Here is a 19,750-nt window from a genome sequence, read left to right on the forward strand (position 1 = left end):
TTTTTGTCTAGATGCCAACCGCAACATTCAATGAAAATTTCAAGCAAATCGCATAATTTTGTTGCAAGTTTAAAAAATTAGGGCAAGGGGGAGGTCTCCCTCCCCGTCCACATAAGAAACCATCAGGTACCCCATATTAATTCCATAACCTCACCGCATGTTCTCTGTAAATCTCAGATAATTTAGAGAATTTTAGTTTTTTCACTGTACTTTAAAAAAAGTCGAACAAAGGGGAGGTCCCCCTCCGCCACCAAATATCGAAATATAAAGTAGCGGATCTTTGTCTAGATACCAAACCCAACCTTCAATGAAAATTTCAAGCAAATCGGTCAACTTTTGTCCAATTTTCAAAAAGTCCGACAAAGGGGAGGTCCCCCTCCGCGACCAGGTGTCAAAAAATGATCTCTGAAAGTTTCAAGTAAATCGGTTCAGCCGTTTCGGAGCCAACTCGGAACATACAAACAAGCAAACAAATAAACAAACATAGATTGAAATTTATATATATAGATAATTTGAAATTTTGTTATGGTATATTGTCTCGTTAACAACTTTTTATTTCATAAACAAATTTAATATATTAAATCAATATGTAATTAATACCTGTCGACAAAAAATATATTCACAAAAAATACGTAAAGGAGATAAAAATATATTGTTTTAAACATTTTCAAAAAGTTTCATTTTTGAGATTTTACACTAAGGTCAAAAGTCCCGCTAGTTGCACAAAGTGAATAATATCTCGGCTCCCCAGTGGGTCTGGAACACAAGGTTTGTGTTTTTGAGTAGATCTCGGTTTCTACGTCCATTCCGCGTTGGTTTGGTCAGCCCACATATTTCCATTTGGAAGAAATTTGGAAATTTCTTTCCAGGATGAGTGGCCCATAACGCAAAGCGGCCAATATCTCGGCTCCCCAGCGGGTCTGGAACAAATGAGTTATGTGCTTGAGTAGATCTCGGTTTCTACTTTCATTCCACGTTAGTTTGGTCAGCCCACATATTTCCATTTGGAAGAAATTTGGAAATTTCTTTCCAGGATGAGTGGCCCATAACACAAAGTGGGCAATATCTGGGCTCCCCAGCGTGTCCGGGACACAAGGCTTGTGTTGTTTGGTAGATCCCGATTTCTACTTCCATTCCCAGTTGGTTTTGTCAACCCACACTTGTTTGTTTGCAGTCTGTGACCCACTGTATAAAAGTGGCCATATCTCCACACCACTGATTGTTATGGAGTATTGGTACGCCTTTTTAGATAGAGTTCGACCTATATTATACAATCTGATATATTATTTTAACTAATTTGCGCGTTTTGTGCATTTTGTTACAATTATTTTTTGACCATAAATCCATTATAATGTAACTTTAGTTCCAACTTTGACATATAGGGGGCGCTTATTTTGTGGTTTTATAACGAGATCCATTATAATTTATTTTCACACACATAAACTGTACTTAATTAAAAAATTTTACTGACCTAATTGATTTTTAATCAAATTAAAAAATAAAGTCAATTAAGGAAATAAAGAAAGTGTTTTCACTTTTAATTAAAATATTAATTATACCAATTAATATTTTCATTAAATAAAAATAATATTTCCAAATTAAACAAGTAAGTAAAGTCTAAAGTCGGGCGGGGCCGACTATATTATACCCTTCACCATTATGTAGACCAAAATTTGTGTTACCATCTCAACTCCTTCAAATTTGGTGGGAGTTATTATCAAGGTTTATATTCTCATATAGAAATATTTATATCTGACATTATTTGGAGACAATTTTTTGTACTTCTACAAAATCGCTAAAATTAAAAACTAAATTGGCTAACTCAGTTCAATTACGAACGTAATTGAAAAGAATCATATACTTCAAGTATTATTTTATTTGGATTGAGTAATATCTCAAATTCCAATTACCTTTGCACTCAACTATATTCTATCATTTGAAAATTTTTTTGTGACAATCTTACAATTTGGGTAATTGGATTTATGATTTTCATAATAAGCTGAAAATCAAACACAAACATTATAAAAATCACAATTTTTGTATTTGATTCAAATATTCGCTGTTTTCTTTGAAACGCGTTTTGTGCCAAACGAAAGCAGTGTATCTGTCGATAAATTTAGAATTTCCAACCTCCTCCCGTTTGGTCAATTCTATGGAGTATTATATGAAAAAAACGTTTTCCATTCGTATATAACTATTTTTTCACATATACGTGACGCTAAAACGAATATTCACATACGGTTTTATTTGTCCTCACATCTATAAAATATTCAGTAAAAATGTCACACCATTCAATACAATTTTCATATAAAACATCTGCTTACATGTCATCTCATAATTAAGTTCCACCAAATTCCAAACATCTATTGAAGATAGTTCAACAATAGATGTACTATTGACTAAAATCATTGTATTAAGAATTTCTTATCAATTCTAGCATACACTACTATCTAAAACGTGACAAAATATATAAACTAGTCCAAGCGTATTTAAATATAAACATAATAACACAAAATAAATGACAGAATTGGAAATATTACTAACAGTGTATATGAAGAAAAATAGTTAAGAATATTTTTGCTTACAATTTTATTTCGTCTAACCAAGAATGTATGATCTCCGTTTGGTGGAGAAAATTATTATTTTTGAAAGCAAACTTTCAAATAATACTTTTTAGAGAATTTTCAAATGATGGCCAAACAGACTACTTTATATAAATCTTTATCTTTATATAAAAAATATGATATTGAACTTTTCGGCAGCTGATTTAAAATTATGTATTTAATACGCAGGTGATTATGGTTCGAAAATTTGTCAACATTTTTTAAAGCGTTTTATTTAAAGATATTCGCCCGATTGAATAATTGAATATTCGATGTACTTTGCTACAACATATCTTATCATTAAGCTAAACATAGAATCAGGCAGCACTTATCGATAGTAGATGGCTCACCACGTGTAGTATCACAATAAACTGAATAGTCTAAGTGATTACTTTTAGCTTTTATCTTTCTGGCAACACTTTCTGGCTATCGCGTGCTTCTTGTGCTCTGCGACGAAGCTCATTTTTGGCTCAATGGTGTACAAAAATAAGTGAAGATCAGCCGGAAACATTGCAAAAGCTACCTATGCATCCAACATTGCAAAAGCTATCAATGCATCCAAAAAAAGTCGCAGTTTGACGTTGTTTATGGGCTGGTGGAATCATTGTACCGTACTTCTTCAAAGATGATGCGAATTGTAACGTAGATGTTTATGGTATGTCCTACCATAAGATGATATCGAACTTTTTTGCCCCAAATCCAAGAGCTTGACTTGCATGACATGTGGTTTCAACAAGACGACGCCACATATCACACAGCACGCGTAACAATGGAGTTATTGAGAGGCGAGTTCGGAGAACATTTTATTTCACGGTCGGGACCGGTCAATATGTGACCAATTCCTAGATCGTGCGATTTAACGTCTTTAAACAATTTTTTGCGGAGCTATAACAATTGACGCATTGGAAAGCAACAATGAAGCATTCATTCGTGAGATCCCAGTCAGAAATTTACGAAGGTTATAAATATTGAGCGTTGTAGCAGCGTTGGAAGCCAACGTCGAAACAACGCTTGCTAAACAAATTAATTGGCGGTTTTTAAATAGTAAATTTTCCATAAAATTATCGTTGAAAATGCATGTTCCATCAATGACCAATGGTTTTTAATGAGTAATGGATGTATTATTGTTGATATGAATTGATTTATAATAGGATAATGTTCCTTTATCATATAAAGTGAAAATGTACATTAACAATGAAACCACTAGGAACAACAATTTTGGTTAATTTTCCAATGAGGCAATTGTAGAAAGTTTTAACTAAACTAAACGCTGACATCACGCCAAAACCCAAATATAAGTACTTATTTAACGACTAATTGAAGACATTTTGTTAGACATAATTACTTTTTTTCACATGTTAAGGTGAGTATTAACTTCGAGTTTATCCGCTTAAATCGCTAAAGTGAAAACTAAATCAGTAAGAAAACTGCATAAAATTTTACATATTTGTTGCAAATTTTATTATGACTTGATGGGAAAAAGCCCAAAGCAATTTTCACAAAGTTTGTATTCCTTAAAACGGATTATTAAAGAAAAGTAATCGTGATAAAATGACGATTTTAGCGGCTTAAGGTGGGTATTAAGTTCGAGTTTAGATGGTAACACTGAAAAAATGCAACTCTGTGTACAAGAAACAACAATTCATAAACAAACGTGAAACAGTTATAACGGCGAAAACAAGCGTCACTTCGAAATAAGAAAATAAAATAAAGAATAAATTTTGGTAAAATGTCTCAAATTCTTAACAAAAGGAAAATTAACACCCTTGGTACAACTGAAGGTAAGAAAAATGTCGTGCAATAAAGAATTCATTTCTTTATATTTTCAATTTTTTTCTACAGACACTGATAATAGGTTGGACTCCATTGGAACGATACCTTTCGTAGGAAAGAATCAAGCAAAGCAACAAAAGCTAAAACACAGAAGAGGTACATTTTGAAACCCTGAATTTATATAATTGTTTTAATTCATTTTTCACTTTACAGATGCTATAGATGATAATTTGGATTTTTTTTCGAAACGGAGGATCACAGTATGCCATCCCATTCCGTAAATAAGGATGACGAGAGTAAGGAAATGTATTTCGCCCAATAGAGACCATAATCAACAAATGTTATTCTTTATCTTTCTATGTAGCTTCATTCAGGGATGAAGTTAGAAGAGAGTTAAGGGCTATTAAGGACGATATTGGAGAGATAAAAAATGAGTTGAAGAATGAAATTTTCAGTTTACGGAGAAGTTTACTTTATAACTTCAAAAAATGGAGGAGTCTATTATTTCCAACGTGAACACCATATTAAATAAGCATATTAAAATACTTTTTTTTTCATTTAGAAATGTCAATCTTAATCTTAATTATGTATTTTTCCTATTAATTGTTAAGTTTTATGATGTTCCTTTGTAAAGTGTAAAACACTAATATAAATATAACAATAAAATATTCAACGTATTTTGAAGGTTTTAATGTACTGTAAAATTATAATTCTAACCCTCCTAAAGCATTCTAGAAACAATTGGAAAGACGTATGAAATGTTGTTTTTCACTGCTTTTTAATGGTTGTAAAAACCATCGATACACCGTATAACGATGTAACAACGCTTTTTCCCACCGTGTATCAACCGTTCAAAACGCTTTTCCGATGGTTTTTTTTTCTGACTGGGATGCCGGCCGAAATGTTGCAAAGAGTATGGATTGGACTAAATTGACCTAATAATTAACATTAAGTTAAAAAGATAAAAATGGACAAATGTACCTTATGATCTGCTAAGAACTATATATGTTACTAGAATTGCTATGTATTCCTGCCATATTCATATTTTCTTTATTATTTTAATTAAAAAGTTTAAACAAAGTTATTATAAAATAAAGTAACATTTGGTATCAAAAGTACTTTTTTGTGTTTATTTTATTACTTAATAAAAACTAAATTTTCATACCTGGTACATATTTTTAGTGATATAATTGTTTTCTAAAAAAATAAAAATTTCGAAAAAATTTCGAAAAAACTTGATTAAATGATTATTGTTGTTGTTGTAACAGTTTATTGTGATTTCATCCATTTTTATGTTATACGCTTTAAGTTAGGTTAGGTGGCAGCCCGATGTATCACGCTCACTTAGACTATTCAGTCCATTGTGATACCACATTGGCGAACTTCTCTCTTATCACTGAGTGCTGCCCGATTCCATGTTAAGCTCAATGACAATGGACCTCCTTTTTATAGCCGAATCCGAACGGCGTTTCACATTGCAGTGAAACCACTTAGAGAAGTTTTGAAACCCTCAGAAATGTCACCAGCATTACTGAGGTGGGAAGCAGGTCGAAGCAGGAATCGAACCCATGACCTTGTGTATGCAAGGCGGGCATGCTAACCATTGCACCACGGTGGCTTCCACGCTTTGGTACTTCAGCTTGTGGTCAGATCGAGAAACTCTGCGACTATGGTGGGGTGTGTCCAAAGTGATCTGGTGGTAAGTCGGGTTGGTTTAACTGGGCAAGAGAAAAGATGACGCGTGTCGTGTGGCCCTTGGTTGCAAATTGGACATACGTCAGTTACCATGCTATCGCTGCGGAGACACCTAGTCGCAGTTCTAAGGGCAGCGTTCAGTTTGGTTGGATTCTCCTGCAATTTTTGGTTGGACTATTCGGACGGATCGAGTTCTCGTTCGATTTAATAAAAATTTGTCACATTGCTTCGACTTTGAATAACAGTTTATCAATTACATTCTTTCGTTCACTCATCCTACACACCCAAAAATTTATTTTAATCATACTTTTAAGAAAGTTCAAACTGAAATTAGTTACATGATTAGTTACACGAGTTACACGGACAATGGGACTGCCTCAGTAATGAACTATTATGTAAGACTAAAATACACAATTTATTCACCCACATACAGAGAAAGCAAACAAGTGAGACCGGGATTTGCAGATATCTGGAGCACATCGGATTACAATATTATATAAGGGATTCATTCAATTATATTTCGATCAGAAGGGTTAAATATGAACTGAAGTAAAATGTTATTTCTACAATTTAAGAAACTTTTTAATATTTATTTATTTATTTATTTATTTATTTGTTTATTGAATCATAAAGTAATATAAAGCCTTCAAGGCCAATAAACATATTACTCTTAGCAAGTACCTGAGCATTAAATAATTCTGTAAAAAACTAATAATTAAAGACTATTTTAGTCTAATACTAACACTAACGCGGCTCCCCAGCCATAATAACAAAGGTGTATCATATTAAGATAAAAAGGGGGTAAAGTCCCATAATTAGGTAGGCCAATATGGTCTCACGTTCAATTAAGTGACTGCAATTGTAGGCACACCAAAAAGACATGAAAACCCTTGTTTATCCGCTGCCAGCAGCGTTAAGATACGATATTAGTTTCACACGAAAAACATTGCTACAATGTGAGAAAATCCTTAGTTCATGAGGCAGCACATTCCACACTCTAGCAATTCTCACAGTAAATGATCTAGAATATATACTCCTCCTAACTCGAGGAATGAATATTTGCACATTTCTCGTAGAACGTGAAAAAGTAAATAAAAAACGCAAAACCAAGGGTCTAGATCTAACAATAACCTTGTAGAAAGTTAAAAGTTTCCGACATACAACAAAATCCTTGAAGGAACAACCTAGGAAGCGTCTAACAGATGGAGATATAGATTGCCTACGGCGAATGCGGTAAACAAGTCGCATTGAAAAGAACAAGCTAAGAATAAATGAAGTAATTGACGTAGTAGATAGCCGAGGTATAAATCATTGGAAAACCCTTGTAAAATATGTATATAACTTGCCGTTTACGAAATATAAACTTTCTTTAATGTAAATTAGGAAATAAATGCTTTAACGAATTCATTTTACCTCTTCGTGAACTTTTGTTAGATTGTCAGGCAGGGATACAAACAACATTTCAAATTGGGGGCCAACCGAAAAATTTTTCGAAATGAATAGATCAAGATTAAAAAATAAATGGCGATATTCTCCTAAGAAAATACTAAGTATTTAAAAGTGTAAATTGTCGACGCGTTCTCGCTCTCTGCAACGTCCTTGTCACAATTCTCATTTTCCATGCGTGCTATATTATTATTAATAGTTAATTCTAATCACCCATAAAGCACATCTAATTTGTAAACGCCCTGATAACCACATTTGTTGCATGTAATTGGCTACAGTCCAACACAAATAACAGTCATGAAGTTATGATGTTGATGAAGTCATCTTTATGTGGCAATGTCATCATATACGAAAAACTAAACTACAAAAGTAATACAACTTACCCATCGTATACGCGACATGTAGAGTTGTTAATCCTTTTATCGGAGCATCTCCTACGACGATCCTCAAACAAATCCTTTACAGCAGTTACACCCAAAACAAATAGTACTGGTATCATAGCGACTTCTTTGCCAAAAGCATTGATAGCGGGAAACCAGTTTAATAGGACAATAAAAATAAAATACAAATTTGCTACACGATGAAATTGTTCGAGGAGGTTTTTGGGTATAAATGAAAGCAAGGTATATTTTGTCGTGCGAATTTTATTGCCAATAAAGTGGCCATTTGGATGATCACGTTTGGGTGTTTTAGGGGGGATTGTGTGATTTGGCACTACAATGCGGTAGGAGCGTTCGTCGCAATTTTCTGTTCGACAAATACCGATACGTTTCCACCAGGGTGGAGTTTCTGAACGACGCAGGGTATAAATTGATTCAGAGCGGGAAGCTTGCCGAGAATGGCCTCGTCCCGCAGCGGACGACGGTGCCGAAGGACCAAATTCACGTGTGGCATTCTCCTCCTTATGACCAGGTGGTAAAATGAAGTCAGTTTTAGAGCCAACTCTACTGTGACCCCTAGGGGTATTCGAGGCACCTGGTGAATCCATAATTTGGCCCTGCGAAAAAGCCCTTTGATGCCCTTTCATTGCCGACTTAATTGGTCGACCACCCGGACCTAGTATTGCTCCCCCGCCATGGCTAACTGAACGGGCATGTCCACGTCCTGCCGCTGTGGTCACACTTAATGTGTGAGGTGTAGGATTTATGATTGCCACACCTGGTATCCCTGGTGATGTACTACCGACCATGACGTTTCCACCCACGCCAACAGACCCAGGGAAAACATAAGTTCTCTCGGGTTCTTGCAATGTTAAGAACCCGGTCGTTGCTGTATTGCTTAGAGGTATCGATGAAGCATTTAAGGGATCGTAAACTGTTGTTGTATTTGTAGTAGACATCGGCATTACCACCGTTGTTGACGCTGCCGGTACCGTATATCCCGGGGGAGCAGATCTTTGTTGCTGTACAACTGTAAACTTTCTCCTCAACTCCTCGGTATTTGCTGAAGGCATTTTCACAAGACACCATTAGTTTCGTAAATAATATAAAAACTGATTCAGTACTACGTGATTTTATAGGCACATTATTAATGAACAGTCGACATTTAAATATTCGCCATTGTTTCTTTAACCACTGCAAACATTTAGTTCAAACCGTTCCATCCAAGAATATATACTGCAAAGAAAGACAATAAGGTAAGATTAGGAATAGCTTATACAAAATAAAACAAACATTTTTGTAACAGTTATCTAAGTGGTAATGTGCAACAAATGTTTCCCACCATCATGGAATGAGCTTTTCTTATTTTTTTGGTCTTTTCCAACGTCCACCGATCAATTTTAAGACAGCCTAGTGACCAAAGGAAGAAAATAGAATGTCATTTACTTCATTTGCTCAAACCATGGTTACCAATAGTGAAAAAGGCTCAACCTCCTACAGGAGCAAGATATTGCAACTTCTATCCAGATGTTACCAAAGTTAATTATCAAGGGATTATAGGGTAATTTATGTTTTAATGATTAATATTGATAATTTTACAATTACTATTTTAAAGAGCAATATGATTTATTGCCACGAAGGCTTACTGTATTGTTAAAAATTAAATTAAATATTTTTCTCTCGGGGAGCACCTCCTACACTTTTTTATAGGGCAGATAATGAGTATCCCAAGTTTTACTCATATTTTTATACCCACCACCATAGGATGGGGGGTATATTAACTTTGTCATTCCGTTTGTAACACATCGAAATATTGCTCTAAGACCCCATAAAGTATATATATTCTGGGTCGTGGTGAAATTCTGAGTCGATCTGAGCATGTCCGTCCGTCCGTCCGTCTGTTGAAATCACGCTAACTTCCGAACGAGACAAGCTATCGACTTGAAACTTGGCACAAGTAATTGTTATTGATGTAGGTCGGATGGTATTGCAAATGGGCCATATCGGTCCACTTTTACGTATAGCCCCCATATAAACGGACCCCAAAATTTGGCTTGCGAGGCCTCTAAGAGAAGCAAATTTCATCCGATCCGGCTGAAATTTGGTACATGGTGTTGGTATATGGTCTCTGACAACCATGTAAAAATTGGTCCACATCGGTCAATAATTATATATATAGCTCCCATATAAACCCATCCCCCGATTTGGCTTGCGAGGCCCCTAAGAGAAGCAAATTTCATCCGATCCGGCTGAAATTTGGTACATGGTGTTGGTATATGGTCTCTGACAACCATGTAAAAATTGGTCCACATCGGTCAATAATTATATATAGCCCCCATATAAACCCATCCCCCGATTTGGCTTGCGAGGCCTCTAAGAGAAGCAAATTTCATCCGATCCGGCTGAAATTTGGAACATGGTGTTAGTATATGGTCTCTAGCAACCATGCAAAAATTGGTCCACATCGGTCCATAATTATATATAGCCCCCATATAAACCAATCCCCCGATTTGGCTTGCGAGGCCTCTAAGGGAAGCAAATTTCATCCGATCCGGCTGAAATTTGGTACGTGATGTTAGTATATGGTCTCTAACAACCATGCAAAAATTGGTCCACATCGGTTCATAATTATTTATAGCCCCCATATAAACCGATCACCAGATTTGACCTCCGGAACCTCTTGGAAGACCAAAATTCATTTGATTCAGTTGAAATTTGGTACGTGGTGTTAATATATGGCCTCAAACTCCCATGCAAAAATTGGTCGATATCGGTCCATAATTATATATAGGCCCCATATAAACCGATCCCCAGATTTGACCTCCAGAGAAGAGCAAAATTCTTCCCATTCGGTTGGAATTTGGTACGTGATGTTAGTATATGGTATCCAACAACCATGCAGGAATTGGTTCCTATCAGTCCATAATTATATATAGCTCCCATATAAACCGATCCCCAGATTTGACCTCCGGTGCCTTTTGGAGAAGCAAAATTCATCCGATCTGCTTGAAATTTGGTACGTGGTGGTAATATATAATATTTAACAACCATGCCAAAAGTGGTCCATATCAGTTCGTAATCGTACATAGCCCCATATAAACCGATCCCGAGATTTGGTTTTGGAACCTCTTGGAGGAGCAAATTTCATCCGAGTGAGTTGAAATTTGGTACATTGTGCTAGTATATGGACGTTAACAACCATGCCTAACTAGGTCCATATCGGTCTATACTTATATATGGCCCTCAGATAAATCGATCCCCAATCACACAAAAATTGGTCCATATCAAGTTCATAATTGTATATAGCCCCCATATAAGCGATCCCCATATTTCAATTCTGGCTCTCTACATACAAAAAGTCCATATCGATTCGTAATTATTTGTAGACTTAACTTAACTTTTTTTGTCTAATATATACCATGTATGGACTAAATCACAATTTAGAAAACGATGCTAAGAAGTTTTAAGATACCACAACCCAAGTAATTCGATTGTCGATGATAGTCTTTCGTAGAAGTTTCTACGCAATCCATGGTGGTGGGTACATAAGATTCGGCCTGGCCGAACTTGCGGCCGTATATACTTGTTATTTGTTGATATGTTTAATAAGACATTTTTTCGTATATTTTTTTATTAATGTAGTGTATGCAAGCTTTCGCATAGTTTTGATATTTTCCTTTTTTTCAAAAATCAATAAATTATACAAAATCCCTAGAGTTTTGAAATTCACTTTCAGGTGGGAGTGATGTAAGCTTTTATACAAGTTTTGGTTGAAAAATATTCGCAATAAAGCTTATTTTTAATTTTCGTAAACTATTTGAGAATTTATTGAGTGGTGATTACGCATTCCGATGACTTAGTTGAAGATGTCATTCAAGACAATGTCGCTATACCGGAAGAAAACAAAAAAGCATCCCAAAATCTAGATGAAAGTGTCATTCGACAGAGCAAAAGATTGGCCGAAAACCGCAAAATAAATTGGTCGGGATGTATAGCTCAATTCACTGAACCCAACACGATTGAAGAAGCTTTATCTTGTGAGGATAAAGAAAAGTGGGAAAGTGCTATTCGAAGTGAAATATCGTCTTTTGAAGAAAATCAAACATGGGAAGTTGTTCAGAAACATAATAACTGCAATATAACAAAAACTAAGAGGATTTTCAAGAAGAAAATCGAGCCAGATGACTCAATACGCTACAAAGCAAGATTGGTCGCCAAAGGCTATACGCAAAAGAAAGGAATAGACTATGAAGAAACATATTCGCCCGTTGTACGGTATACATCTATACGATTTATAATGGCTCTAGCTGCTAGATATTGTCTAAATATCGAACAACTTGACGCAGTGACAGCATTTTTACAAGGAGAACTGAAGGAAGACGTATATATAGAACAGCCGGAAAATGTGAATGTACCCGAAAATTATATCTTAAAACTGAAGAAAGCTTTGTATGGGTTAAAACAGGCAAGTCATGTTTGGAACAATAGGTTAAATGAAGCACTTAAAAAAATTGGTATGTTACTGTCTGTTCGAGTTCCATGTATTTATTATGGAATGGAAATAAATTGACCTACATGGCCTTGTACGTAGATGAATAATTTTAAAATGAAATTTCTTGGCGATGCGGAACTTTGTTTAGTTGTGCGAATAAACAAGAATAAGGATTCAATATGTGTGGACCAAGAAGAACACATTTTGCACAAGCTAAATATTTATAATATGGAAAATTGTAATCCTGTATCAACCCCATTTGATGTAAATCAAAAGCTATCAAAGACAAATGAAGAAGACGATACTGTAAAAAATGTACCATACCAACAAGCCATTGGGAGCTTACTTTTCGCTGCACAATGTACTCGTCCCGATATAAGTCAGGCAGTAAACTGTTTAAGTAAATTTAACAACAAACCTTCAAAAATTCACTGGAATGCTGTGAAACGTATTTTTCGTTATTTGCAAGAAACTTCACATTATAAATTACATTATAAATCTAAAGGCAATCATGAACTTATTTCATATTCAGATTCTGATTGGGCAAACGACTTGGAAGATCGAAGGTCAGTAACTGGATATATAAATATAATTCAAGATGGGGCAATATCTTGGGCAAGCAAAATACAGCAAACTATAGCTTTATCAACAACGGAGGCCGAATACATGGCTTTAACAAGTGCTACACAAGAAGTCATATGGATACGAACGTAACAGAAAGAACTACACCCAAATTTCAATAATTTAAATCCCACAACCATTTTTTGTGACAACAGAAGCGCAGTTCATCTGGCATCCAATTAAGCTTATCACCCAAGAACAAAGCACATTGATATACGACATCATTTCATCCGGGAGAAGAGAAAATCGAATGAAGTTATATTTTGTCCAATTCCATCAGAAAATCAAGTTGCAGACTTTTTAACGAAACCCCTTTCCAAGGAAAAACTGAACAAATTTTGCAAAATTTTGGGATTATACTAAATACGTTTCAAGTGAGGATTTTGAAACACTACTTTGTTTTTAAATACTTTATATAAAAACGTTATATGAAAATATAGAGTGCCTAGTTTTTGGGAGCAACTCTAGTTTAGCTATACCTCGTAAATTTTTTTTTGGGTCGATAGAGAATTAAATTTGACATCGAAATAAATAGTAACCGGTTGGCGGTCGTAACCGGTTAACCGGTTATTCGAGCCTAAAGTGTAAGCAAATAATCGTTAATAAAACCGGTTTTAGTAAACCGATTACTTTGAAATCTACATCCCTAAAAGCTAAAGGTAAGACCTTTCAAATGAGGTACGAGTTTATCCGGTTATCAGTTTAGGTTTTATATGAAAAAAATGTGTTTTTGAACCGTTTTTAATCCAAAAACGCTCGATGTAAATGTGCAAAAAACTAATTGCATTGTGTAGCTAACACTTCTACCTATCCGTTAAAGTCATATTCAAGCCAATATATCTGTTATAACCGCAGATAATTGTAGCCGTGAAATTAAGATCAGGCAAGTGCAGCCGCCTCAATTCCTACTTATCGGTGATTGATAGCAGCGTAGCTGACGTTTGTCCAATTTGCAACCAAGGGCCACACGACACGCGTCATCTTTTCTCTTGCCCAGCCAAACCAACCCGACTTACCACCAGATCACTCTGGACACACCCCATCTTAGTCGCAGAGTTCCTTGATCTGCCAACAAGCTGATGTACCAAGCGTATAACATGAAATGGATGAGATCACAATAAACTGTTACAACAACAACAACAACAGCCGTGAAATTAGAATTTTGCAAAAAAAAATATATTCAATTTTATTTCGAAGTTGTTTTCGGGTAGAATGAAAAAAGATCCAGTTTAAAACCGGATATGGGGAAGTACACGAAATATGAAAAGTGCCGTTATAACATCGGCTGTGGCGTTAAATGCAACCATGCGCTTCAAAAATTAATTGTTTGTGAAGATCCATTAATAGAAACTATTACAAATTTTTAAAAAGTGTCATTTGTTTTATTTTTGTTATCAAATGTGAATTAATGTGAACGTCTACTTTTGAAACCTGTTAACATTTGTAATTGTAAGAGTGAAAAAGCGCCTCATGCGAAATTTTTCTTTTCACACCGGATATGGATCCGGTTAATATGGCTAATCGTAGGAAAATGAAAGCGGCGGAGGCAAAAAATTTTTCTTTATTTTTCAAACCGGATATGGATATATAATACTTAATATCACCGGTTATAGTAGAGATAGCAGCTTGACGTTGACCTTGACGGTAGAAGTGTTAGCTACACAATGCAATCGGTTATATAGTACCTTTACATCGAGTATTTTTTGAGATATTAGCTTATTTGCAAAAAAACCGGTTCCGAAAAAGACAAGTTTTTACCTGTACAGCTCGAACGGATGTTGCTTCAAAACATTTCTAGTGGTGTACACTTCAAAGTAGTCGGTTTTCTAGAACCGGTTTTATTAATGATTTCTAACTTACACTTTTGAACCGAATAACCGGTTATCCGGTTACGACCGCCAGGAAAAAAGTTATCGTTGTAATCTACTCATAGAGTACTACCATCTATGAAGTTTTGAAAAAATCTGAGAGGTATAGCTAAACTAGAGTTAAGCCAAAATTGCCGTCAGAATTAAGAAAAATATAAAGTAAAATAACGATTTTCAGATTTGTTTATTTTTAACAACTTGTGCTAAAATAGATTTGTTCCAAAACAAAAAAAAACAGGATAATGCGCTTTAAGGTGGGTATTAAGTTCGAGTTTAGCCGCTAAAAACGTCATTTTTTCGCGATTACTTTTCTTTAATAATCCATTTTAAGGAATACAAACTTTGTCAAAATTTGCTTTGGGCTTTTCGCCATCAAGTTATAATAAAATTTGCAACAAATATGTATAATTTTATGCAATTTTCTTACTGATTTAGTTTTCACTTTAGCGATTTAAGCGGCTAAACTCGAAGTTAATACTCACCTTTACAGACTATCAGTTATTCCGCACGACAGTGCTCGTGTCGAACATATCCCATATATTGTGCACATTATAAGTTAAGTCCGAAGTCATAATCGATACTGCTGCATGTTTATGGGATCACATTTACCGATTATTTAGTCATCGCCGGGAAGTCGTATCGATCCGATACGCTGTAAGATTCTTTACAAACACCGACATTCTGTCCGGAATAACTTATAGTCTGCAAAGCGCATAAGCCCGGGTCATACCTCATTTCAAAGTCTTACCTCTACCTTATTATTTATGTACATTGGAAAGTAATCATTCTGTACAACACTGTAGAGTCGAATAAACGGTTATCCGGTTATGTACCAAACCAATTATTTGTTGACAAAATATTCTTAAGCTAATATTTTCAAAGAAAATTGCATTTTACATTATAAAACAACAAAACATATTATTGAATGAAAAATTTTGCTACCTACACATTCATTTTCTGTTGTACACAAAACAGCATAATAAATATATATAGGTGAAAATTGCTTGTTTTACTTCTCAAGACGAACATTAACTTGGTTATTATTTAAAATCTGGGCATTTTTTAAATTTTCTAGCTCTCCTTTTTGTTTATTTTTTCGTTAAAACAATAATTTACACTTTACTACAAACGATTGCAGCTTCTAAGAAGGCTAGACCACGAACAAATCACGTTTAATTAAATTCTTTCATTGAATACATATATTGCTTTTTTTGTTATAAAACCACTATTTGTGATAAAATATATATATTTTTTTATTCCACCCACTATTTTTCGGCATCAATGGTTATATTTTTATTTTTCAGAGGATGGTGCATAAACTGTGCACTTAAATAAATATTTCACATCTAATAGCGACGTATGTGTTATCCATCATCTTATTTTTTCTCTATTGTTGTTATATTTCGAATATGCCACTCGCCGATGCCACGATGTTACTGGTATCTTGTCAATTGTCAGACTGCTTCAAACTGACGTGATATTGTTCCAACTGTCAAAGAAACAGTTATATCAGGGTTCTAAATAAGGACGTTTGCGTACAAGAACAATGCGTACTTTGGAAAGGCAACCCAATAAGCACAAGCATTGCACACAAAGAAAAATTGTCAAAAACTATACTATAAAATCATACAATTTACCTAATATACTAGTATGAAATACGACTTTAAGGTAGGTACTATGTTCGGTTTCCGCAGCGAAATCCCATACAAAACCAAAAATGCGGAAAACTTCCGAAATATTTTTCATTTGTGGTACTTTGTTTTTTTCGAGTTGAAAAACTAACGTAAAGCGCACAGTCCCTAATTAGATCGTGTTAAATCCTTCCATATGTTGAGATTAGTTAGTATCGAAACCTGCGCCATTTGCAATGTGAATTAAGAAATAATTTATTTATTCAAATGACTTGTGTAATATTACAATACAAATGTGGTTCGCATTGTTATTTAAAAATGCAATAAGATCGATTGACAAAATAAAAATAACTTGGAGTGGTGTTTTCGTAATAAAGCCACCATCTAGCGGCTACCTACTACATGATAGAATAGATATAATGTACATAACATGAAATTTATAGAAAAGTGTTAACAAAATAAAGTTCTTTTTAGTGAATTTCATTTTACAATCGTTTCTTTTTACTGGGTATAGGGATAATAAGCAAAAATGCTGGCCTTGCATCGTAATTATAAAGGAGGCAGTGCGATTGATGTTGCAGTACTATGGTTGCTACGAATGGAATCACAAGAATAAATTGCCATGTTCCAAAAATAAAATGCAAACATTAATTATGCATATATCTTGCATTTTATCGATTCAAAACACTGGTTGAATTTTATAACGTGACTGAAATAGTTATAAAATTATACATTGGGAGAGTATAAAAAGAAACATTCTCCAGAAAACCAGCCACTTTGCATCTCAATGTATTAATTTCAGTCAACGAAGAGTTCCTGGTATAGAACACTAACATCCCTTTGTGACGAATTATCTTGCGAAATATAAGTCGGGAACAGTGACTTTTGCTTACACCCAGAAAACAAATTCGTTGCCTCAACCGAATTATTTGCCAACGGAAAGCAGGTGGTTCCATCAACTATCAATGATATCTGTCAGCACAACTAACATTTGACAATTGTAACTACATGGTAGTATGTTGGATCAACTTTGCATTTGTTGTCGCAATTTCATATTAATTATTTTGTTTGTTGGTGCAACCGCCCTCGATTTTCTTTACTATTATCCTAACCAAATTCCAATATCAAATGAAAGGGCAGAGATTTTATTAATTTATTACAAGATTTACAATCATAATATACTACGAAAATAAATACAAAAGGTGCTAACAACAAGTGCTTTTGGTCTACATATATGTGAGATCAATTTACATTACAATTTACAATTTTTTATAGGTAATGTTTGTATACCAATGACAGATGGTTATTAGGTTGCAAGTATGTGGTCGAACTAAAAAGAATTTGTGTTCGTTGGTGTATGAAGCCTGCAATTTTTATGGAAACTTTTGTAATATTCCTTTTTTATAAATCGGTGCGATATTTACCTGAAAGCAACTTCTTTTCTATGGGATAAACTTAATTCAATGTATTGCGGACTATTATCAAGTAAATGCTGTTCTCCGTTTTGCAAATTTTGTAGCGTCATACCATTTACCATGTCTATGTTGATATAAATATTTATTTGTTGCAACAACTACCTTACGCCCGTCCTATAATTGAACTAAGATTCTATTAGTATACTCAACTTTTGCTTGTACCAGCCATTTGTTGATTCCCATGATGTAGGTCTCACTATGCTGCTGGTTAGCGCAACAATTTTATGCAGCATAAAACCAAATTTATCGGCATTGGTTATTGTAACCAATTGAATGGTTATGGGAATTTCGTTTTGATCCTGTGAACTTTCTTATGGTCGTGTTGGATGTATAATGGGGAAAATAATCAAAACATTGTTCTTGTAACAAAAAATAAGTTACTGACATCATTTCGTCATTGTAATTATCGAATTGCAACCAACCATTTCTCTGGGTGTAGGAACTACCATTGAACGTGAGTTATAGGCTTAAGGCCGGTACTCTGTTCGGTTTTCGCGTTGAAACTCCATACAAAACCAAAAAATGCGAAAAATTTGCGAAATTTTTTCCATTTGTGATACTTTTGTTTTTTTCGTGTTGAAAAACTGACGTTTATAGCACGGCGCCATTTGCAATGTGAATTAAGAAATAATTTATTTATTAAAAACTATTTGTGCGGGTTTATAAATCAAACACGGACCATATTTTTGTTCCGAAACTATACAAAGGATCAAAGGAATAGCAGATCAATTGCCCAACGAAAAATAAAATGTTATTTTGTAAAAACAAGCAACAACCACCAACTTAATCCAATATCGCTCCCTGTAAAATAGCGCTCCAAGCTACCTAAAAAAACGCCGCTTTCTATGTGCGAAATAATGGTTTCCATAAAAATTTTTCGCAAGAATGAACATAGTACCGGCCTTTATGTTGATTGAACAAAAAGTTTCACTTTGACTATAGCTATTGTATGGTGTACGTGTTTTAACTGGTCACCCCATGCTGTTGTTCCCCCCGAGGTAACAACATTGGCAAAAGAAATGGCGTTATTATACTTTGTGGGAACCGTGGTGGTGACCACTGGATTTGAAATTGCTAGTGAGGCGGCAACAGCATGGGCATAAGTACACTCTTGTCCGCTGGTATTGCAATGCGATTGTGTAGATATTGTGGACACCAACGAATTAAGTTTGTTGATGAACGAGTCCATTGCTGCGCATGATGTAAAAGTTAGCATAACACCGGAATTATATGTTTGTTAGATGGGCGTTACAAATTGACGGTATCCATTTGGAAAAGCTGAAGAAGACGACAATAGGGCTGTTTTCTTTTTGCACTGGATAGAACTTTTGTATGGTAATCGTTGCACTGGTGTTCTATCCAGTGCAACTATCAGTGCAAGTCGCACCAGAGTCACCATTATATGCGAATTTTGTAGTTATCAAAATATGAATTGGCAACTAACTAAAATACTGGGGAGGAACACATCTCAAGTAAATGTCACATACTGAAAAGAAGAAGAAACAAAAGCAAATGTAAATAAACAAAACAGAAGTATTTGTTTAAATTTTGTTTCACTGCAACAAAAACAGGAATATGTATCGAATTATGTAGAAATATCTAGTGGCCCAACTTTAAATGTAGCGTCTCTAACAACTTCCAATAAAGGAACTCTCACGGAAGTGACGATTTCATTTGGACATTTCGTCAAAGGCCTTCTCTGTATTTCGTGAGACTCACAATAATTATGGAGTTCGAAAAAATTTAACCGCGCCTTAAATTTTTAC

The 19,750-nt window shown here is 34.8% G+C and overlaps 1 protein-coding gene across 3 annotated transcripts in view; it reads right to left on the reverse strand.

Annotated features, from left to right (window-relative positions):
- Positions 1-16,322, reverse strand: part of LOC142225414 (phospholipid-transporting ATPase VD) — a 171,004-nt gene extending 154,682 nt beyond the window's left edge. For 2 of the 3 annotated variants that reach the window (XM_075295160.1, XM_075295158.1), the window contains exons 1-2: positions 15,825-16,322; positions 7,901-9,133 (exon numbers count right to left, since the gene is read on the reverse strand). In XM_075295160.1, coding sequence (XP_075151275.1) covers positions 7,901-8,970 — 1,070 coding nt within the window. In that variant the 5' untranslated portion in view covers positions 8,971-9,133; positions 15,825-16,322. Of the gene's footprint in view, positions 1-7,900; positions 9,134-15,820 lie in introns of all 3 variants that reach the window. The other variant, XM_075295159.1, reaches the window with a different exon arrangement.
- Positions 16,323-19,750: the final 3,428 nt, after the last annotated feature.

This window comes from Haematobia irritans, chromosome 2 (genome assembly GCF_050003625.1).
Source record: "Haematobia irritans isolate KBUSLIRL chromosome 2, ASM5000362v1, whole genome shotgun sequence".
Classification (NCBI taxonomy): Eukaryota; Metazoa; Arthropoda; class Insecta; order Diptera; family Muscidae; genus Haematobia; species Haematobia irritans.